The sequence below is a fragment of the Oncorhynchus keta genome, chromosome 26 (genome assembly GCF_023373465.1).
Source record: "Oncorhynchus keta strain PuntledgeMale-10-30-2019 chromosome 26, Oket_V2, whole genome shotgun sequence".
Lineage (NCBI taxonomy): Eukaryota > Metazoa > Chordata > Actinopteri > Salmoniformes > Salmonidae > Oncorhynchus > Oncorhynchus keta.
This window is the reverse complement of record NC_068446.1, coordinates 28,849,726-28,873,491: the sequence shown is the minus strand read 5'-3', so window position 1 is coordinate 28,873,491 and position 23,766 is coordinate 28,849,726. Positions and strand designations below refer to the sequence as shown.

The 23,766-nt window shown below is 46.0% G+C and overlaps 1 protein-coding gene across 5 annotated transcripts in view; it reads right to left on the bottom strand.

Moving 5' to 3' along the window:
* LOC118371594 (transducin-like enhancer protein 4) overlaps positions 1–23,276 on the bottom strand; it is an 86,027-nt gene extending 62,751 nt beyond the window's left edge. For 3 of the 5 annotated variants that reach the window (XM_052480504.1, XM_052480508.1, XM_052480505.1), the window contains exons 1-3: positions 21,574–23,274; positions 11,327–11,424; positions 9,441–9,504 (exon numbers count right to left, since the gene is read on the bottom strand). In XM_052480504.1, the coding sequence (XP_052336464.1) occupies positions 9,441–9,504; positions 11,327–11,424; positions 21,574–21,597 (186 nt within the window). In that variant the 5' untranslated portion in view covers positions 21,598–23,274. Of the gene's footprint in view, positions 1–9,440; positions 9,505–11,326; positions 11,425–21,573 lie in introns of all 5 variants that reach the window. The other 2 variants (XM_052480506.1, XM_052480507.1) reach the window with 2 other exon arrangements.
* Positions 23,277–23,766: the final 490 nt, after the last annotated feature.

The following is a 23,766-nucleotide window of genomic DNA, read 5'->3' as shown; positions in this document are numbered from 1 at the left end:
CATCCGAAACATTGCCCTGTCAAGTCGCACTGGTTCTTGACACACTGCTCGCTTAACCCGGAAACCAGCCGCACCAATGTGTCGGAGGAAACACCGTACACCTGGCGACCGTGTCAGCGTGCATGGGCCTGGCCCACCACAGTTGTCGCTAGAGTGTGTTGGGACATACCGGCCAGCCAAACCCTCCCCTAACCCGGACGATGCTGGACCAAATGTGTCTCTCGGTCACGGCCGGCTGCGACACAGCCCAGGATCGAATCCAGATCTGTAGTGACACATCAAGCACTGCAGTGCCTTAGACTGCTGCGCCACTCTGGAGGACCCTTTTTTTACCATTTTAATTAAAAACAATCACAGTAAGGTGCTTAATTATTACCCAGAAATAATTTGATATTGGGATAAAAATGGCTGCAAATACACAGATTTCAGGAGAGCTGTGAAATCTGAGCCCCATGAATTATAAATACAACAACCAGAAACAAGGCGCCCGCAGACACCCTCTCGTGTGTGTATGTCCATGTCTCTGTAGACTACCACAGTAGACTAACAGAGACGGCTTCCATATCTAACAAAGAAGGGTTCCATATCTAACAGAGAAGGGTTCCATATCTAACAGAGAAGGGTTCCATATCTAACAGAGAAGGGTTCCATATCTAACAGAGAAGGCTTCCATATCTAACAGAGAAGGGTTCCATATCTAACAGAGAAGGGTTCCATATCTAACAGAGAAGGGTTCCATATCTAACAGAGACGGCTTCCATATCTAACAGAGAAGGGTTCCATATCAAACAGAGAAGGGTTCCATATCTAACAGAGAAGGGTTCCATATCAAACAGAGAAGGGTTCCATATCTAACAGAGAAGGGTTCCATATCTAACAGAGAAGGGTTCCATATCTAACAGAGAAGGGTTCCATATCTAACAGAGAAGGCTTCCATATCTAACAGAGAAGGCTTCCATATCTAACAGAGAAGGGTTCCATATCTAACAGAGAAGGGTTCCATATCTAACAGAGAAGGGTTCCATATCTAACAGAGAAGGGTTCCATATCTAACAGAGAAGGCTTCCATATCTAACAGAGAAGGGTTCCATATCTAACAGAGAAGGCTTCCATATCTAACAGAGAAGGGTTCCATATCTAACAGAGAAGGGTTCCATATCTAACAGAGAAGGGTTCCATATCTAACAGAGAAGGGTTCCATATCTAACAGAGAAGGGTTCCATATCTAACAGAGAAGGGTTCCATATCTAACAGAGAAGGGTTCCATATCTAACAGAGAAGGGTTCCATATCTAACAGAGAAGGGTTCCATATCTAACAGAGAAGGGTTCCATATCAAACAGAGAAGGGTTCCATATCTAACAGAGAAGGTTTCCATATCTAACAGAGAAGGGTTCCATATCTAACAGAGAAGGCTTCCATATCTAACAGAGAAGGCTTCCATATCTAACAGAGAAGGGTTCCATATCTAACAGAGAAGGGTTCCATATCAAACAGAGAAGGGTTCCATATCTAACAGAGAAGGGTTCCATATCTAACAGAGAAGGGTTCCATATCTAACAGAGAAGGCTTCCATATCTAACAGAGAAGGCTTCCATATCTAACAGAGAAGGGTTCCATATCTAACAGAGAAGGCTTCCATATCTAACAGAGAAGGGTTCCATATCTAACAGAGAAGGGTTCCATAAAAAACAAACGTCCTCACTGTCAACTGTGTTTATTTTCAGCAAACTTAACATGAAAATATTTTTATGAACATAACAAGATTCAACAACTGAGATATAGACTGAACAAGTTCCACAGACATGTGACTAACAGAAATGGAATAATGTGTCCATGAACAAAGGGGGAGTCAAAATCAAAAGTAACAGTCAGTATCTGGTGTGGCCACCAGCTGCATTAAGTACTGCAGTGCATCTCCTCCTCATGGACCATATTTGCCAGTTCTTGCTGTGAGATGTTACCCCACTTCTCCACCAAGGCACCTGCAAGTTCCCGGACATTTCTGGAGGGGAATGGCCCTAGCCCTCACCCTCCGATCCAACAGGTCCCAGACGTGCTCAATGGGATTGAGATCCGTGCTCTTCGCTGGCCATGGCAGAACACTGACGTTCCTGTCTTGCAGGAAATCACGCACTGAACGAGCAGTATGGCTGGTGGCATTGTCATGCTGGAGGGTCATGTCAGGACGAGCCTGCAGGAAGGGTACCACATGAGGGAGGACGATGTCTAACCTGTAACACACAGCGTTGAGATTGACAGCAATGACAATAAGCTCAGTCCGATGATGCTGTGACACACCGCCCCAGACCATGACGGACCCTCCACCCCCAAATCGATCTCGCTTCCAGAGTACAGGCCTTGGTGTAACGCTCATTCCTTCAACGATAAACGCAAATCCGACCATCACACCTGGTGAGACAAAACTGCGAATCGTCAGTAAAGAGCATTTTTTTACAGTCCTGTCTGGTCCAGCGACGCTGGGTTTGTGCCCATAGACAACATTGTTGCCGGTGATGTCTGGTGAGGACCTGCCTTACAACAGGCCTACAAGCCCTCATTCCAGCCTCTCTCAGCCTATTGCGGACAGTCTGAGCACTGATGGAGGGATTGTGCGTTCCTGGTGTATCTCGGGCAGTTGTTGTTGCCATCCTGTACCTGTTCTGCAGGTGTGATGTCCGTCCTGTCTCCCTGTAGCGCTGTCTTAGGCTTCTCACGGTACGGACATTGCAATTTATTGCACTGGCCACATCTGCAGTCCTCATAACTCCTTGCAGCATGCCTAAGGCTTGTTTACGCAGATGAGCAGGGACCCTGGGCATCTTTCTTTTGGTGTTTATAGAAAGGCCTCTTTCGTGTCCTAAGTTTTCATAACTGTAATTGCCTACAGTCTAAGCTGTTAGTGTCTTAACGACCGTTCCACAGGTGCATGTTCATGAATTGTTTATGGTTCATTGAACAAGCATGGGGAGACAGTGTTTAAACCCTTTACAATAAAGATCTGTGAAGTTATTTTGGATTTCTACAAATTATCATTGAAAGAGAGGGTCCTGAAAAAGGGACATTTCTTTTTTTGCTGAGTTTAGCTACTGCATAAAGCTGAAGAGTGCGTTAATCAAACATATAAAACATCACCCCCTGCTGCCTGCCTACTTATGCTTTTACCTTGTTTTACGGAGGCAACATTCCAATATGCTGCTCCAAATGAATCCTCATGTCTATTCCATGCTCAACATCATCATCATTATCATCATCAGCCGAGTCGTAAGTCATTCCCTGGAAGTAGTACATTAGCGGGCGGGAACAACCTGCTTTTTAAAGTTACAGAATAATGAATGATAGGAGCAGTCTAAAGAAAGACTGGACTGCCTGTGCAAACAAGTATTAAGGCTACAGTCTAACTACCTAAATATATCCTTCTGGGTTAGCGCCACTGTGGAGCCACTGAGACTTTGTTACTTCCTATTATTTACGTGTCTGTGCTCACGCTCTCTTTCTCTATCCCTCTCTTTTCCTGCCTTTCCATCTCAGCCACTCTATCTTTGTCATTCTCTGTCTCTCTCTGTTGGTGTTGTATCTCTCTCTGTCTGGCTGCCTCTCTCTCAACTTCCCTTTTCTATTTGTTTCTCTCTCCCTTTCTCACTCCTGTGCCCCTGTCCCTGCCTTTCTCCCTCCCTCTCAATCTCCCTCCTTCTCACTCTGTTCCTTACACTCCCTCCCTCCAGATCACTGCCAATACAGTAGGCATTACAGACATCACAGACACAGATGTTAGAGACCATTCCTCAGAGCTAACCTCAACCCCAGCCATTGATAGGCTACTCTACATAACTTGTATGTACACCAATATACAGTGCCGTGAAAAAGTATTTGCCCCCTCTGTAATTTTCTCTATTTTTGCATATTTTTGATACCGAATGTTATCGAATTTCAACCAAAACCTAATATTAGATAAAGGGAACCTGAGTTTACAAATAACTAACAAAAATGGATGCTTATTTTATTTATTCAAAAGTTATGCAACACCCAATTACCTTGTGTGAAAAAGTAATTGCCCGCTTACACTCAATAACTGGTTGTGCCATTTTTGGCTGCAATGACTGCAACCAAATGCTTCCTGTAGTTGTTCATCAGTCTTTCATATCGCTGTGGAGGAATTTTGGCCCACTATTCCAAGCAGAACTGCTTTAACTCAGCAACATTTGTGGGTTTTCAAGCATGACCTGCTCATTTCAAGTCCTGCCACAACATGTCAATAGGGATTAGGTCTGGACTTTGACTAAGCCATTCCAAAACGTATAATTAGTTGCTTTTAAACCATTTTTATGTAGACTTGATTGTGTGTTTTGGATAATCCAGGTCCTGAGGCAGCAAAGCATCCCCAAGCCATCACACTAACACCATCACGACCACCGCATTTAACCATGGAAAGGGGTCTGGGAATATGGCTGAATATAAACAGCGTAGTTATTCCTTCCGCAAGGCAATCAAACAAGCGAAATGCCGATACAGACACAAAGTGTCCCAATTCAACGGCTCAGACACGAGACGTATGTGGCAGGGTCTACAGGAAATCACAGACTACAAAAAGAAAACCACGGACACCGACATCACGCTTCCAGACAAACTAAACACCTTCTTTACCCGCTTTGAGGATAATACAGTGCAACCGTCGCGGTCCGCTAACAAGAACTACGCCCCCCTCTCCTTATCCGTGGCCGATGTGAGTAAAACATTTAAACGCATTAACCCTCGCAAGGCTGCTGGCCCAGACAGCATCCCTAGCTGCATCCTCAGAGCATGCGCAGACCAGCTGGCTGGTGTGTTTACGAACATATTAAATCGCTCCCTATCCCAGTCTGTTGTCCCCACATGGTTCAAGATGGCCACCATTGCTCCTGTACCCAAGATGGCAAAGATAACTGTACTAAATGACTACTGCCCCGTAGCACTTACTTCTGTCATCATGAAGTGTTTTGAGAGACTAGTCAAGGATCATATCACCTCCACCTTACCAGCCATCCTCGACCCACATCAGTTTGCATACCGCCCTAACAGGTTCACAGACGATGCAATCGCCATCACACTGCCCTATCCTATCTGGACAAGAGGATTACCTATGTAAGAATGCTGTTCATTGACTACAGCTCAGCATTCAACACCATAGTACCCTCCAAGCTCATCATCAAGCTGGAGGCCCTGGGCCTCAACAACGCCCTGTGCAATTGGGTCCTGGACTTTCTGACAGGCCGCCGCAAGGTGGTGAAAGTAGGAAACAACATCTCCACCCCGCTGACCCTCAACACTGGGGCCCCACATGGGTGCATGCTCAGCCCCCCCCTGTATTCCCTCACCCACGACTGTGTGGCCATGCCGCCTCCAACTCAAATCATCAAGTTTGCAGACGACACAACAGTAGTGGGCTTGATTACCAACAATGATGAGACAGCCTACAGGGAGGAGGTGAGGGCACTCAGAGTGTGGTGTCATGAAAACAACCTCTCACTCAATGTCAACAAAACGAAGGAGATGATTGTGGACTTCAGGAAACAGCATAGGGAGGACCCCGCTATCCACATAGAAGGGACAGCAGTGGAGAAGGTGGAAAGTTTTAAGCTCCTCAGCGTACACATCAACGACAAACTGAAATGGTCCACCCACACAGACCGTGTGGTGAAGAAGGCGCAACAGAAATGTGGCTTGTCACCCAAAACCCTTACTACCTTCCACAGATCCACAATCGAGAGCATCCTGTTGGACTTTATCACAGCCTGGTACAGCAACTGCTCCGCCCACAACCGCAAGGCTCTTCAGAGTGTGGTGCGGTCTGCACAACGCATCACCGGGGTCAAACTACCTGCCCTCCAGGAAACCTACAGCACCCGATGTCACAGGAAGGCCAAAAAGATCAAAGACAACAACCACCCGAGCCACTGCCTGTTCACCCCGCTATTATCCAGAAGCCGAGGTCAGTACAGATGCATCAAAGCTGGGACCGAGAGATTGAAAAGCAGCTTCTATCTCAAGGCTATCAGACTGTTAAACAGCCACCACTAACTCAGAGAGGCTGCTGCCTACATTGAGACCCAATCACTGGACACTTTAATAAATGGATCACTAGTCACTTTAAATAATGCCACTTTGATAATGTTTACATATCTTACATTTCTCATATCACATGTATATACTGTATTTTATACCATCTATTGCACCTTGCCTATGCCGCTCGGGCATCGCTCATCCGTATACAGTGGGGCAAAAAAGTATTCAGTCAGCCACCAATTGTGCAAGTTATCCCACTTAAAAAGATGAGAGAAGCCTGTACACTTCAACTATGACAGACAAAATTTGAAAAAAAATCCAGAAAATCACATTGTAGGATTTTTAAGGAATTTATTTGCAAATTATGGTGGAAAATAAGTATTTGGTCAATAACAAAAGTTTATCTCAATACTTTGTTATATACCCTTTGTTGGCAATGACAGAGGTCAAACGTTTTCTGTAAGTCTTCACAAGTTTTTCACACACTGTTGCTGGTATTTTGGCCCATTCCTCCATGCAGATCTCCTCTAGAGCAGTGATGTTTTGGGGCTGTTGCTGGGCAACACAAACTTTCCAAAGATTTTCCACGTTTCACACCCAGCCACGTTTCATCTTCAATGCCCTTGCTGATGGAAGGAGGTTTTCACTCAACATCTCACGATACATGACCCCATTCATTCTGTAGGATCTGTAGGATTTGAGTCCCTGGCGGCGTAGTATGTTACTGATGGTAGGCTTTGTTAATTTGGTCCCAGCTCACTGCAGGTCATTCACTAGGTCCCCCCGTGTGGTTCTGGGATTTTTGCTCACTGTTCTTGTGATCATTTTGACCCCACGGGGTGAGATCTTGCGTGGAGCCCCAGATCGAACGAGATTATCAGTGGTCTTGTATGTCTTCCATTTCCTAATAATTGCTCCCACAGTTGATTTCTTCAAACCAAGCTGCTTACCTATTGCAGATTCAGTCTTCCCAGCCTGGTGCAGGTCTACAATTTTGTTTCTGGTGTCCTTTGACAGCTCTTTGGTCTTGGCCATAGTGGAGTTTGGAGTGGGATTGTTTGAGGTTGTGGACAGGTATCTTTTATACTGATAACAAGTTCAAACAGGTGCCATTAATACAGGTAACGAGTGGAGGACAGAGGAGCCTCTTAAATAAGAAGTTACAGGTCTGTGAGAGACAGAAATCTTGCTTGTTTGTAGGTGACCAAATACTTATTTTCCACCATAATTTGCAAATAAATTCTTTAAAAATCCTACAATGTGATTTTCTGGATTTTTTTTTTTTCATTTTGTCTGTCATAGTTGAAGTGTACCTATGATGAAAATTAAAGGCCTCTCTCATCTTTTCAAGTGGGAGAACTTGCACAATTGGTGGCTGACTAAATACTTTTTTGCCCCACTGCATGTACATATTCTCATTCACCCCTTTTTAGATTTGTGTGTATTAGGTAGTTGTTTAGGTAGTTGTTAGATTATTTGTTAGATATTACTGCACTGTAGGAACCAGAAGCACAAGCATTTCGCTACACTCGCATCTGCTAACCATGTGTATGTGACCAATACAATTTGATTTGATTTATAAACTATGCTTGACCGTTGGTATGAGGTTCTAACTTTGAAATGCAGTGTTTGGTTTTCGCCAGGCATAACGGGACCCATGTCATCCAAAAAGTGATACTTTTGACTCATCTGTCCATAGTACATTTTCCAAGAGTCTTGATGATCATCCAGGTGCTTCCTGGTAAACTTGAGTAAACTTTTTGGATGAGATGGGTCCCATTATACCTGGCGAAAATCAAACACTGCATTCCTTAGTAAGAACCTCATACCAACGGTCAAGCATGGTGGTGGTAGTGTGATGGTTTGGGGATGCTTTACTGCCTCAGGACCTGGACAACTTGCCCTAATAGAAGGAACCATGAATTCTGCTCTGTATCAGAGGATTCTACAGGAGAATGTCAGGCCATTTGTCTGTGAGCTGAAGCGCAGCTGGGTCATGCAGCAAGACAATGATGCAAAACACACAATCAAAATGTTTAAACAGCAACAAATTCAGACCTAATGCCAATTGAGATGTTGAAAATCAGAAAGGGGGCAAATACTTTTTCACGGCATTGTACATTATATGCAATATATCCACATTTAAAAAAAAAGAGGTGCTATCTAGAACCGAAAATGGTTCTTCGCCTGTCCCCATAGGAGAACCCTTGGTTCCAGATATAACCCTTTTGAGTTCCATGTAGAGCCCTTTACGCAGAGGGTTCTGCACGGAACCTAAAAGAGTACTACTGTACCTTGAACCAAAAAGGGTTCTCCAACGGGGACAGGCGAAGAACGCATTTGTAACCCTTTTTTCTAAGATTGTAAATGTATATCGCACCTGCCCCAGCTATCCTCCATCTCTATGGAGACCAACACGATGGCAAAGGCTTCATTCACAGACGTTTTAGCCTACTTCCTCCTGCTGTTGACCAACAGTCCTGTGGTCACAAAGGTCATGACATTTAATATGAATTCATGAGGGTTGATCAAATGTCGCTGACTGTCCCCCAGTCTATAACACAGAGTAGACTGTAGTCTCTCCTCACATTGGAGTAAAGGCTCCTACATATCTATCCAACTACCGCCAACTCAACCATCCATCAAACCCTGCAAATGTGAAATGTTCCATAAAGGACAGCCTCTCACAGTCACAGAGAACAGTGTGAATATTCTTAGTCTGAGGTAGTGTCTGTCTGTCTACCATTGTGCACTGCCCTTTCCCCTTTCTCTCAGTCTCTCTCACTCACTTTCTTCCATCTCTCTCTCTCTCTCATTGATGAACTGGGAGCTGCTCAGCAGATGATTCATATCATATTCAGGTTGTCCTCACCGTGTCTGTTCCACAGACATAGACATAGTTAATAACATACAAGTCTTTAGGCAGACAGACTGATGTGGAGGGGCTCAAGCTGTTGCAGAGGGAGTAGAGCGAGAGCGAGAGACAGAGAGAGGGACATGTTCTGCTTTTGGACATTCTGAGAGTCTCATCCTCCTAACTCAAGATGAGGCTCCTCAACAAGCTAGAATCAGGAACGGGCAACTCCCGTCCTCAGGGGGCCTGATTGGTGTCACACTTTTGCCCCAGACACAGCTAACACACCTGACTCCAATAATCAACTTAACCCGGATCTTTAGTTTAGAACGCAATGACTTTAAATCAGCTGTGTTTGCTTGGGATGGGGAAAAAATGTGGCCCCCGAGGACTGGAGTTGCCTATCCCTGGGCGAGATAGTTTCCTATGTTGGTGTAATGGAGAGGGGTATATTTGTCAAGCAAGACAGAGACAGGGCCTACCCTCTCCACGTTGTCTCATTGATGTCTGTGAACCACCGCTGGTGGAAATAGAATAGATCTTACCATGATGTAGTGTCTCTGCATCTCTGTCTTCTCACTGGCCAGCTTCTCACACTCCAGTTTCAGGCTGCAGAGAAAGAGGGAAAACACACACACACACGTGTCAACAAACTGATCTAAGGCAGGACCTACCCTGCTGCAGCTCAACCTGAATCTCTCCTTTGTGTCAAAGCTGAAAAAGGTTATGGGTCTAGATCAATTAGACAGAGACCGATGGGATCCAGGCTGCAGTGGGAGAACAATACTAGTTTCAACACGCTGTCCACTGCTGTGACCGAGAGAGTTATGGCCATGAGTATTCAGCTCATGGTGTGTTGCTGGGCTCTCAGCACCAAGGTCACAGTCTGGAGGTCAAATCTACTCTGCTAACACTCTGATAAAACAGACACTCTGCTATGATATGGAAGAACAGACCAATATCACCACACCCTGCTAGCCTGCGACATCGAGCGTAGGATTCGGTAAAACAGCACAAACAGATCTGGGACCAGGCTTGCACCCTGCCACTGTGCCAGGTGGACTATGCTGGATAAGATTAGAATCACCACCTGCATTTGACCTGTGTATGACTGTGTTATATCAACCTTATAGTTCACTGCACCCATCCTTGGCTTTCACATACATCAAGTGCAGTATTATTAAGCCTGACGTGTAATATTCCACAGAATAATAAGTGGAGCAGTAGAAGTGTGACAATGGTTCCCAGGGGGATCCCCCAGTCCTTTAGAGAGAGGAGGGGCAGTTCCCCCCTGAGGTACACACATTCATATAGGACACAATCCTCAGACTCCCATCTTCAGACACACAGATAGCACAGTCATTTCTATTGTGTATTAATGTTTATGACATACAATATCACACAACTATAGTTCCTTTTTAAATATAGATGCATATATTTTTATTTGATTTAACTAGGCAAGTCAGTTAAGAACAAATTCTTATTTACAAAGACGGCCTACACTGGCCAAACCCAGACGACGCTGGGCCAATTGTGCACCGCCCTATGGGATAGAGCCTGGATTCAAACCAGGGTGCCTGTAGTGACACCTCACCAGTGAGATGCAGTGTCTCAGACCGCTGCGCCACTCGGGAGCCCAATGTACTGTATATCGTAGGTAGCACAGTGGCAGAGAAGGAGATCCATGTAGTCTTTTTTTCCCACTGTATGGTGTCTAATTTATGTCATAAACATCAACACAGAATCGAAGTAAAAGTCTGTGCTATCCATATATCTGTGTGTCTGAAGATGGGAGTTTTGAGTTACATACATGGGTTTTCAATTAGGATGGTGCCTACACACAGTATGCCTGCATGGGATAAGATGGAGGGTGGTGTGTATATACTATCTGTATAGTCTATAAGGGGGAGGTGGAGGGTGGTGTGTATATATACTATCTGTATAGTCTATAAGGGGGAGGTGGAGGGGAGTGAGTGAGTATACACTATCTGTATATTCTATAAGAGGGAAGTGGATGGTGGTGTGTATATACTATCTGTATAGTCTATAAGGGGGAGGGGGAGGGTGGTGTGTATACACTATCTGTATATTCTATAAGGGGGAGATGGAGGGTAGTGAGTGAGTATTCACTATCTGTATAGTCTATAAGGGGGAGGTGAAGGGTGGTGTGTATATACTATCTGTATAGTCTATAAGGGGGAGGTGGAGGGTGGTGTGTATATACTATCTGTATAGTCTATAACGGAGAGGTGGAGGGTGGTGAGTGTGTATATACTATCTGAATAGTATATAAGGGGGAGGTGGAGGGTGGTGAGTGTGTATATACTATCTGTATAGTATATAATGGGGAGGTGGAGGGTGGTGAGTGAGTATATACTATCTGTATAGTCTATAAGGGGGAGGTGGAGGGTGGTGAGTGAGTATACAGCACCTGTGGTATTGAGCCTGGAGGAACTGGAACTCTTCCTTGATGCGGTCCAGGGTCTCCAGGACTGTGAACTTGAAAGTCTGACCGGGCTGAATAGGGACCTGGGGGAGAGAAAAGAAAGGAGAGGAAAGAAGGAGAGTAAGGTCACTTCAACACATATCATAAAACATTGTCCTTGCTCTCTTTATCTCTCCGCACCCCTCTTTCACAAACACTCTCTCACTCTTTTCTCTCCAACCACCCTCTTCTTCTCTCCCCTTTCCTCCTCCTCTCTCTCTCCTAATGACTGTCTCCCCCCCTCTCACATTAGCATCTCTCTCTCTCGCCTCTCCTCCCTCTCTCCTCCCTCTCCTCTGCTAGGATGCTTTTTGCTAATGTATTCTTGCCTACAAAGCACTGAGAAGGGAAAACGTCAAATGAATAACTCATGGTGAATCACAAACATTAAAACGGCACTGTCTTTCACCTGCTAAAAGCAAAGAATCTCAACAAACGCCCCCCAGGAGAACCCTGCCCCCCCTGAAGCCTGTCTGAAGCACTTTAGGTGTTGTTCCCCTCACTGTGTAGTTGGGGGAACACAAACACAGCAGGCATGTTGTTTTCTAGGCAGGGCAATATAATTGGGTAGATGGTGGTGGGGGGGTGCGTTCGGCTGAGCGTTTCACCTTCTGTAGCGCCTTATGGTTAGCGGCGGTGGAGTTGTGTTGCACCTTAACAGTATGCTCTTGATGGTGCGCCTGTAGAACACTGAGGGCCCTCGGAGACAGGTCAAATTTCTTCAGCATCCTGAACTTGAAACTTTTGACCGTCTCCATGGCAGGGCTGCCATTGATGAGGATCGGGATGTGCCCAGTCTGGTCCTTCCTGACGTCCACAATCAGCCCCTTTGTTTTGCTGACGTTGAGCGAGGGTTGTATACCTGGCACCAAGCCGTCAGAGTGCCTACCGCCTCCCTGTAGGCCGTCTCGTCATTGCTGATAATCAGGCCTACTACTGTCGAGTCATCAGCGAACTTGATGATGGAGTTCGACCTGTGTGAGGCCACGCAGTTGTGGGTATACAGGGAGTACAGGAGGGGACATAGGACGCAACCTTGTGGGGCCCCCACGTTGAGGATCAGTGTGGAGGAGTTAATGTTGCATACATTCACCATCTGGGGGTGGCGCGTCAGGACCCAGATGCATAGGGAGTTCAGTCCCAGGGCCGTGAGCTTAAAGGGCACTACGCTGTAGTGGGGCACCTCGATGAACAGTGTCCTCACATATGCATTCCTTTTCTCCAGGTGGGTGAGGGTAGTGTGCAGTGAAATGGCGATTGCGTCGTCCGTGGATCTGTCTGGGCGGTAGGTGAATTGGAGAGGGTCGAGTGTGTCAGGGAGGGAGGAGGTGATGTGGTCATTGCCGAGCCTCTCAAAGCACCACACGGTGACGGGGGTGAGTGCTATGGGTCGGTAATCATTTAGTTCAGTTCCATTCCCTTTCTTGGGCACTTTATAGCTGAGGGGATGGAAGTGTCGTGAAGGAGGAACATACTACTGAAACATACAAACAGGTGCGTACACACACGCGTGCTGAGCTACACGCAACAAGCCCTTGTGCTAAATGGGGGCTACGCAGAAAACGCCTGGGACACACGCACACACAAATGCATGCACACAACTGAGGCTAAAAAGATAATGCATGTCAGTGTTATTCAACCACATGCTCCAGATCAGTGGCATAGGCTGCTTCAAATCAAAACACATTTTATTTGTCACATTTAGCAGATGTTATTGCAGGTGTAGCGAAATGCTTGTAATACTTCACCTCACACGCCCTGACCGGACTTTAGTCTGCACAACTCTATCTGTCCATCTCTCTCTCCCTCCTCATTCCCTCACTCCATCTCACCACCCCCACCCCTGAGAGCCAATACCAGACCTCTCCCCTTTGCCCTTTTCCGCTCCACCTCTTTACCCTCTAACTTCTCTTCCCCTTTTTCCTCACGCTTTCTTTCCACAGAATAGGGTGCGAATCCTGTCTGTCCAGAGGCTAACTAGGCGGCTAAAAGATTGCAGGTTTCAGTAGGAGCTTAATTAGTCTAGACAAGGAAATTCAATTAAATTTCAATTAGGCTAATGGTGGAGGTCAGACACTCTTTGGGCTTTCCAGTAATTAAGCTGCGGGTTGTGCAGCTCAGTTTGTGCCTAGTGTTGTGGCGGTTTCCTGGACCAACGGCCTCAACTCAGTACACAACCCCGGTGGGGGAGGGGCGGCTGCCGACAGGACCCCACTGACCTTCATTCATACCACACTGGTCTGACACACACACAGGGGCGGGGGAAGGGAGGGGGATAGACTGCAGTAGAGAAGAGATGGCCTAACAAATCCTCTGACCACTAGACAGTGGACCACCACAGACTACATTCCAGACCGACTACTGTTTTATGTAAAACTGATGTAAAACTACTGTAAAACTACTGTTTTACATCAGCACTCACAATAACACATTTCTTAATGCAGACCGGTTTTCTGTATGGGTCAGGTTGTGAGTGATATAACTACAGACCCAGTGTGTTCTGGTCTCAGAGCATCCTGGGGGAGTGGAGGGAGTGAGGGGGGAGTTTCCTCTCCTCCCTCTCAGTGTGGCTCAGTTGGGCCCTGGTGGTGTCAGACAGCATGGGGGATCCTGAAACACCAAACAGATCCGGTTAATCTAGGAGAGGAGGGAGGGGGTAGGCAGACAGGCCAGCATTCAATCACAATTTAGAGGAGCTGGAACTGGAGCAAGTTGAGCCGAGAATTTAGAAGGATTATCCATGGGTAGGGGGCGAGGGGGCGAGGGGAGAGACTGGGCTAGGAGATCACATAACAGTACAGAGCCAGCAGCAGGGCCACAGCCCTCCCTCCATCCGTCCTCTCATCAGCCCCCCTAATCTGTCCATCAATCACTGGGGGAAACATTTGATTTAGGCCGCTGTTTCTGGGCTGAAACAGATGTGGGTCTGGGACTGATCGGGACTGCAGAGCGTCTGTCTGCTCTGTGGCACACTTTCTCTTCTGCCACCCCGCCCGCTCCCTCTCTCCCTCAATCTTTCTCTTTCCATCTCCCTCTCTTGCTCTCTCTCTGTCTTTCTCACTCACTCTCTGTCTCTCTGTTTCAGACAGGCTGGGGAGAGAGATGTTCAGAGGGGCATGAAATAATAATTTGCTGGTGAAATATTTAGGGTAAAGGCACATGAATAGATGAAGAGTACCAAGTGTAGAAGGGAAGTGTTAATGTGATCTTGGGTGTAGGGGACGTGTGTGTATGTTTGTTTGTGTGTGTGGGTGGGTTTTTCCTCCACATCACTCCTGTTCTCTCATTTTATTTTTCCCTCCACTCTTTCTCCTCTCCTCTGGGTGTCCTCCTCTCTCCTCTCAGTCTGGTGTCTCCATCTCTTCTGTCCCCCTCTCTCCTCTCGGTCTGGTGTCTCCATCTCTTCTGTCCCCCTCTCTCCTCCCGGTCTGATGTCTCCATCTCTTCTGTCCCCCTCTCTCCTCTCGGTCTGGTGTCTCCATCTCTTCTGTACCCCTCTCTCCTCTCGGTCTGGTGTCTCCATCTCTTCTGTCCCCCTCTCTCCTCTCACTCTGATGTCTCCATCTCTTCTGTCCCCCGCTCTCCTCTCGGTCTGATGTCTCCATTTCTTCTGTCCCCCTCTCTCCTCTCGGTCTGATGTCTCCATCTCTTCTGTCCCCCTCTCTCCTCTCGGTCTGATGTCTCCATCTCTTCTGTCCCCATCTCTCCTCTCGGTCTGGTGTCTCCATCTCTTCTGTCCCCTTCTCTCCTCTCGGTCTGATGTCTCCATCTCTTCTGTCCCCTTCTCTCCTCTCGGTCTGATGTCTCAATTTCTTCTGTCCCCCTCTCTCCTCTCGGTCTGATGTCTCCATCTCTTCTGTCCCCCTCTCTCCTCTCGGTCTGATGTCTCCATCTCTTCTGTCCCCCTCTCTCCTCTCGGTCTGGTGTCTCCATCTCTTCTGTCCCCTTCTCTCCTCTCGGTCTGATGTCTCAATTTCTTCTGTCCCCCTCTCTCCTCTCGGTCTGATGTCTCCATCTCTTCTGTCCCCTCTCTCCTCTCGGTCTGATGTCTCCATCGCTTCTGTCCCCCTCTCTCCTCTCGGTCTGATGTCTCCATCTCTTCTGTCCCCCTCTCTCCTCTCGGTCTGGTGTCTCCATCTCTTCTGTCCTCCTCTCTCCTCTCGGTCTGATGTCTCCATCTCTTCTGTCCCCCTCTCTCCTCTTGGACATTGTGGTGAGAAGCAAAAGCCACTGCTATACAATACTGGATTAGAAATGGAGGGATTGGCAGTGAAAAGAGGGCTTGGAGTGGATCCAAAATTTGGTCAGATCAGCTCTTTTTATAAAAAGCAACAAAGGCTTTGATTGAGGGGAGAATGAGCGTTAGGATTGGAGAGCACAGTTCATTTGGATTGATGTGTTCATACTTGACTTAATAAGAACCAGCTTGTTATCAGAAATGTAAACAGGTAACAGTATGGATAAAGATGATGGTTACATCTGCCAGAAAATATCCATGACATACCTGTATTTTATTAAAATACTGAGCTGCGAACAGAACAACAAGCTCCACAATACAGATGTATCCAGAGAAAAACAACCTAAAAGCAAGAGAGAGCTAAGGCACGCACACCACCACTCACCCTAACCTAATTAAGGGAACATATGTGATTTGTGCAGCCAGATATTTGGCGTTGGTTTGTTTACTTGGCTGTAAAAACAAAGTGTTACCCTGAGAGATGCAGAGAAGTGAGACCAGACCCAGTACACACAGCCCCAAGCTAGAGTATTAATATGGGCCTAGTGGTCAGGAGGTGGAACACAGAGGCCAGACTTAAGGCTAGATTTACTAGGCAGATGAGAGATTACTAATACTTAAAAAGCACAGTTTGTGAAAATCTACTCTTTGCCGATCCTGAATAGTCACGAGGAGTATGAACTGTTCTGCTGCCACCCCAGCTCTGCCAGAGAACAGAATGTAGAGTTACACACACACACACACACACACACACACACACACACACACACACACACACACACACACACACACACACACACACACACACACACACACACACACACACACACACACACACACACACACACACACACACACACACACACACAGACAGCTGTAACACTGGCACCCTGGTGAGCAGTTAGTAGCCAGCTCTCTGCCGTATACACACACCGGACCCGTGTCCCTGTCTGCCTGCGGTAAGTCCCCTCCTGTGTGAGTCTACTTCCATGAGATCAGGATCAGTCCAGGGCCAGATCAACTCTCTCCAGACAACTATCACAACAGTCTCTGGAGGGGGGGGGGTTGTTCAGTCAACACACACACACTCAGGCTAAGTGTGCAGGAGCTAATGTCCACCACCGAAGCCTGCTCCATCCAACAAACAAACAAAACTCAACTGCACCAACAACAACATGTAAACAACAAGGATTCCCTCTGTGTTCAACATCGTGTAATGCCATGTTCATTTCAGTCCATGCTGTACGTCCCTACAGGTAAAGACAGAGTGGTCTAGTCAGTGGATGCACTGAGAATTAGCTAGTGTTTCACAGACCTCAAAGTAGACTTCAGCTTTAACACAAAGATTACCAGATGACCTACCATACCACTAACTTTAAACTCATTAGTGGGGTAGCAGTGGTCGTGTGCTACCTACTCTGTCTATGTAGATAAGGACGGTGTCCATCCCACCATCTGTCCACTCTCAGGTCTGCCTCCCATGGCTCTTGCTGCGGCGGTTGGAAATGTGTGTTTGGTAACTGCGGAAACTCTGGGCGTGACATTCACAGCCTGGTTTTATTGTTCTTGGCCTGGGCGGGTGGAGATTCACAGTAGGGTGGGCGATATTACGATAGTATCGTCTAGTGAGGATGATTGACAGCCATCGCCAATGGTGACTACATTGTGATGTGACAGACGATACATTTCAATTTGACTAGCCTCACGCCATAAAGAGAAGAGTGGCGTCATGCACCAGGGCAGTGCATGCATGGGTGACAGTTTGATTATATTCTCTATATTCCTATGGCCCAATTCAATTCATATATTATATTTACAGAGAAAAATGTAGACATATGTTCTACTTTTTCCTCTCTCTCTCCAGTAGTGGATGATCATGATTCCATGGTCAAACAATGAATCTCTCAGAATGTTTTAAAAGTTGCTACATATAGAATTCTCCCCCATGTGTAAGATATGTGAATTGCAAGAACACAAGGCTGCATTCAAAACAAATCTCCCCCGCATCCCATTTCACCATAACATGGTGGAGACTCACGCTTCAGTTAATACTTTCGGTTTCGTCCACCAGTTTTATAAAAACAGATGTAAAAACAACCTTTTTAGTTATTGAAAAGATATTTCACAGTGATTTAGATGGTACAATGATTCCCCACACTATTTAGTGCTTTTTTTCCTCACAGAAACTGAAATTGAACAAACTCTGTAGATTTTTAGCAACCAGGAAATGACAATGATTTCTACATTGGCCCCTTCCCCGGTTTCCACTAGATAACACAGCTTCCGTGTTGCCAACTCCTCAGTCAGGAAAGTAGCTATTGGCTGTCCTAAAAGTTGCTAGAAGTCGCTAAATGACGTCATCGCCTAATTTGCTTACTTGGCCATGTACACGTAACTGTGATGGACGCTGTAGGAGAGAGGAATAAAGTCGTGGGAGAGACAAAAAGTGAGTAAAAAACACCCTAAATATGTTTAGAACTACAAATGAACATTCTTCTGTCGATTCTTGTCACAATTCCAACCCTCCTCCTTTATCCAGGCTATCCTGGCATTGATGCAAGACCGCAAATGTTTCTTTCTTAAATGCCAAAAGCCTAATCCTAATCATTTAAATAACATAAAAGCATTAAGACAAATTAAATTATGAAAGTATTTCACAAATATTCTGTGTTTAATGTCCTAAATTTGTTGCATTTAAAATGGGAACAATCATGTAAGTCAGAGTCTATGCTATTTTCAATCACAACTTTATTCTAAAATGACAAATAAGTGACATTGAGCAAACAATACCAACATGAACAAATCTAAACATGAAATAAAATGACTTGTAACCTAGTGTCCTGGCCCTATTTTCATATTACTCTAGCAATGTCAACCTACCTTCAAGGACTAGTAGCCTAATAAGAGAGGATTAGGCAAAAATGCAAATCAGTTTATAATTATCCAGTTCTGAGGACAGCAGAGTAGCTTGCTCTGTCTGCAGCCCATGATGATTTACATTGCACGATGCACAGTCAGCGAGGCTCTGTGTCACTCGCTCTACCTGCACGCTTCGGCACACACAGACACACACACACACACACACACACACACACACACACACACACACACACACACACACACACACACACACACACACACACACACACACACACACACACACACACACACACACACACACACACACACACACACACACACACACACACACACACTTCTTTCGTGCCACAGATCCACTAAATATATTTTGTCAATGTGGGGCTTTATCTCATCCCTCTCATAGCATGCAAGCTCACGGTGGGATCTTTTAAAAACTTGTTTCGGGGGGGGGGGCAATAGCGGGCTATACCATGGTATATCACAATGTTTCATGAGTACATAATCACGTGACAAAGATTGACATCACCCAACCCTAGTTCACAGAGCAGTCCCTCATTTCAGATAACACAAGCCACAAGAATCCAGTGGAACCAATTATGTTTCTGTTTGCCTTGTAAATCAGCCCTGGGTTGAACCCTTTAGGAGGACCACTGAACAGATAACAATGTCTCTGTTCTGCTCCAGGAGTCAACACAAAACAGTGCTGTTGCCATGTCTATGTGGTTTATGTTTTCAGTTACTTGTCATTTCAAAAGGCCAGTGACATTGTGAGTGACAGGGGAGATAGAGGCCCTTCCTCCTCTTTATATTGTCTCGGATGGTGCATACAGGATTTATACAGATACCGCTAGTCAAGCCCAGTGAGTCTGACGTTTAAATGATCTGGACATTGATATGTTCACTTGATACAAAAGAAGATATTAATTCATAGGATATTAATAGTATAACAAGAGGAGGCTTGGGATACACACAAAACATGACTACCTTTGGAAAATGAGACACAAAGAAACTAGTATCTTGACAGTAATAGGTACAGGGTCTACACAGTCACCCTCTTTTCCTCGTTCTCTCTCAAGCTCACACGCGTGCACATGTTCCTTGCATCCTCACTCTGTGCTATAGATCCCATTACACTGGCAGCAGCAGTATGTATTGATCTGTTAAGGTTGGCTCAATCTGGGACCGAACTTTATCACAAACACTGTACAACTCTGAACAAAAGCTCTGAACTGTGACTGGACTATAGTCCTATTTCCAGTGTGATCTCCTACTCATTTCAATTTCTAATTCACAATGCCTTGGTTCTCTCTCAATCGTGCTTCCTTCTATTCCACTGATTTGCAATCTTTCTGTACATATAATTGATTTCACATGCCCCCTCTTCTGAAAATGTCACCTATAATTCTCTGTGATTGCAGGCTGAAAGCTAAGTGATCACTGACCCATTTTCACCAGATACAAAGACATGGACAACAAATCTGACTATAGAAACTAGACCTCGACCTCCCGAGTGGCCCAGCGGTTTAAGGCACTGCATCGCAATGCTAAATGCATTACTACAGACCCGGTTCATTCTGGGCTGTGCCACAACCGGCCGAAGCCGGGAGTCCCATAGGACGGTGCACAATTGGCCCAGCGTCGTCCAGGTTAGGGGAGGATTTGGCCGGTGGGGCTTTACTTGACTCATTGCGATCTAGCGACTCCTTGTGGCGCACCGGGTTCCTGCAGGCTGACTCCGGTTTCCAGTTGACCAGTGTTTTACTCCAACACATTGGTGTGGCTGGCTTCCGCCTTAAACTGGCGGGTGTTAATAAGGAGCGGGGTTAGGCAGGTCATGTTTTGCTGGACACATGACTCCACCGTCGCCTCACCCGAGCCCGTTGGGGAGTTTCAGCGATGAGACAAGATCGAAAATTGGGGAGAAAAGGGGGTAGTAAAAAAACAAATAATAATAATAAAAAAATATATATATAACTACACCTTGTTTCTCTCCATCCGACTCTCTCGCATGTATGGTCAAACCCATCCTTTCTTCCAGCTTCATTCTTCAGTTCCTAACACTGTAGTTTAGTAAATAATGAGAGGAGGGTGGTAGGGGGAGAAGGGACTGAAGGGAATACCTTCCACTTCCTTCTAACACACTATCCCTGGGCACATAAACACAGATACAACACAGAGCGCGCACACACACAAGTGTTTGTTTTACTATCCAAACAATTGATTCCCATTCAAAATCCGATTTTTCTTAACTTTAACCTCAACCCTAACCTTAACCCCAAATCTCACCCTAATTCTAACCCCTAAGCCTAAAATAGGCCCTTTTCCGTGTGAGGACTGGTGAAGTGTTCCCACAAGGAGAGTAAATCCACACACACACTCCTGTCTTTCCCCTGTCAGCTGCACCCAGGGGCTGTTGAGAGGTAGTTGAAAGGTAGTTGTGTGGGTGGCATAGCTGATCTCACTTCACGTGTGTGTGTATGTGTGTGTGTGTGTGTGTGTGTGTGTGTGTGTGTGTGTGTGTGTGTGTGTGTGTGTGTGTGTGTGTGTGTGTGTGTGTGTGTGTGTGTGTGTGTGTGTGTGTGTGTGTGTGTGTGTGTGTGTGTGTGTGTGTGTTGTGTTAGAGGGACTCTCTTCATACACCTTAACTGTTCCATGTCTCTGTCCTCTCAGTGTAGTCCCTGTCTCTATCTCTTTCCTCTCAGTGTAGTCCCTGTCTATCTCTGTCCTCTCAGTGTAGTCCCTGTCTATCTCTGTCCTCTCAGTGTAGTCCCTGTCTATCTCTGTCCTCTCAGTGTAGTCCCTGTCTATCTCTGTCCTCTCAGTGTAGTCCCTGTCTATCTCTGTCCTCTCAGTGTAGTCCCTGTCTATCTCTGTCCTCTCAGTGTACTCCCTGTCTCAATCTCTGTCCTCTCAATGTAGTCCTTGTCTCTATCTCTGTCCTCTCAGTGTAGTCCCTGTCTCTATCTCTTTCCTCTCAGTGTAGTTCCTGTCTATCTCTGTCCTCTCAGTGTAGTCCCTGTCTCAATCTCTGTCCCTGAGCAGTAGTCAGATAAAGAGAAAAAGAGGAGCGACTTACCGGATGCCTGCCCTGAGGGTACATGGTCCCAGGAGAGATGTTCAGTCTGTTTGATTATCAGGTCAGAGCCTGTCCCCTGACCCTCCACTCCTCTGCCCCCCACCAGGAACACAGCCCAGTCCAGATCTGCCTGCTTTGGTCTGGTCTCAGGCAAGGTTGGAGAGAGCAGTCCTCCCTCCTGCCCAGTCCTGCTCTCTTCTCTTCTTTCCGTTCAGCTCTGCTCTGTCTGTCCCTGTCCGACACGGAGCCTGTCGACACAGCTGGGAGAGCTCTGTCAGTGCATCCGTTAAACAGCTCTCACGGTAAAACAAATCCCCCCACTAACACTTTGGCTCCTTTTCCTTCTTCCCGTTTCCTCGGTGTAACCAAAGTCTCACTCGTTTCTCTTTTCCTCTCCCCGCCTCTCTCGCTCTGTAATCAGTTGGAGTCCACAGGCACTGACATGGCAGTGAAGCTTGAGCGTTACACCCAAGTACACCCCCTTTCCTGTCCCTTCACCAACCCCTCCAACAAGATACAAACACTACACTCCTCCATTCAAATGCACCTACAATCTACAGTACCTCCAGTCCCTCTTCTTCTCATAGGAGAGAACAGAACCTTAAACTGAAGGGTTGAGTTGTCTGTTGGAATACAACATTTAAAAAAGAGGGAGAAAAACTATGACAGAGAGCGAGCTTTGCTTTTAATCTAAATAATACTTTTTTTTAAAACAGGAAAGCAGGAAAGAACAGCAGGTCACTAGGAGATCCAGTAGGATTTTCAGCAGGGAGCCCTGGACTGTAATATATTGTGCCTGTTGGCTTCAACATAAACAAGACAGCCTGCTAAAGCTCCCCTTAAGGTGGAGCGGCTGAGATAGAGACACACCGACACGGAGATAGATAGAGATCCCCTTTCAATTGTAGTCAGATGGACAAAGCAATCAGCCATGCACAAAGAGACAGGCGCAAACAGAAAGACACATCCTTACACACTATCGTTATAGATACGAGTGCACACACACTCGTAAACGAACCACTCACACAAACACAGAAACACACACAAATGCATAATTAGTCATTCTGAAGAGATGAAAGGTATGTCAGTATTCTAGTTCATACACGCACACACACTGACGACACAGAGAGAGAGAGAGAGAGAGGGATTTCACAGATACCCCTGTATTTATTTGAACGTCAAGAAGAAAATAGTACTTTCAGTACATAAATGTATCCTCAGAAAATAACTGGGTCTACAAAACATAAGCTATGTTAAACATGCAATGTTGAAAAAGGTCTCAAGACATACTAATAATGTAGCGGTAATTTCTGCCCAGATTGTTATTTAAAGCCGTAAGTCTGTACTCCCACTGTTTGCCTATAGGCTTGATGAGTTTACAGAGGGCGGCTTCACTGTTGAACTTGATCAACCAGGAATTAATCCCTTATGATTGAACATCCCCCTCTCATCGCTTCCAAGACTCTTACCAGGAAAGAACACACAGACAGACACGCCCTCTTACAGCATCTTGAAAAAGAGGTAACCTAGTAACAAGTAAAGCTCTTTCCATTTTTACAGAACAAAAGTTTACAGTAACTAAGGCATCTGGTCCACTAAAGCTCACAATAACAGGTTATTACACACACCTGGACCTAACTGTGCTGCACATCAGTCCTTCTCTCTTACAGTCAGTAACTGGAGTTATTCATATCCCTAACTAACCCTCACTCCCCTCTCTCATCCACAACTAATTTGCGCCCCCCTCTAGATATTTCTCTCCCTCCCTCCTCTCCCTGAGTGTTCCCTCACCCTCCGCTCAGGCAGGTAGGGGATTGCACTAATCATAGTTATCTAATTGCAGGGATTAGGCAGGTAATTATTCACATGACTCTGAGTCTGTTTCCCTGGGAGAGCTGATCGGGAACACAGAGTTCAGGGCTGATAGGCTGATGGGCTGTCTAGTCTACACATGGCTGGCTGGGTGGTGCTGGATAAACAGGGCTGGGTGCTGGCTAAATATGGATGACTGTGTTCATGTCTACACAGGCACCTTGAGATGTACCTGAGAACACCTAAGTATAGTGGTAACTCCGTATGGTGGTCAGCTATTGTAGGTGGTACCAGTGTTTTTGACCAGTGTTTGTGATTCTCCATAGTCAAGTCGATATGGCCCTTATTTTTTGTGTAACCTTTATTTAACTAGGCAAGTCA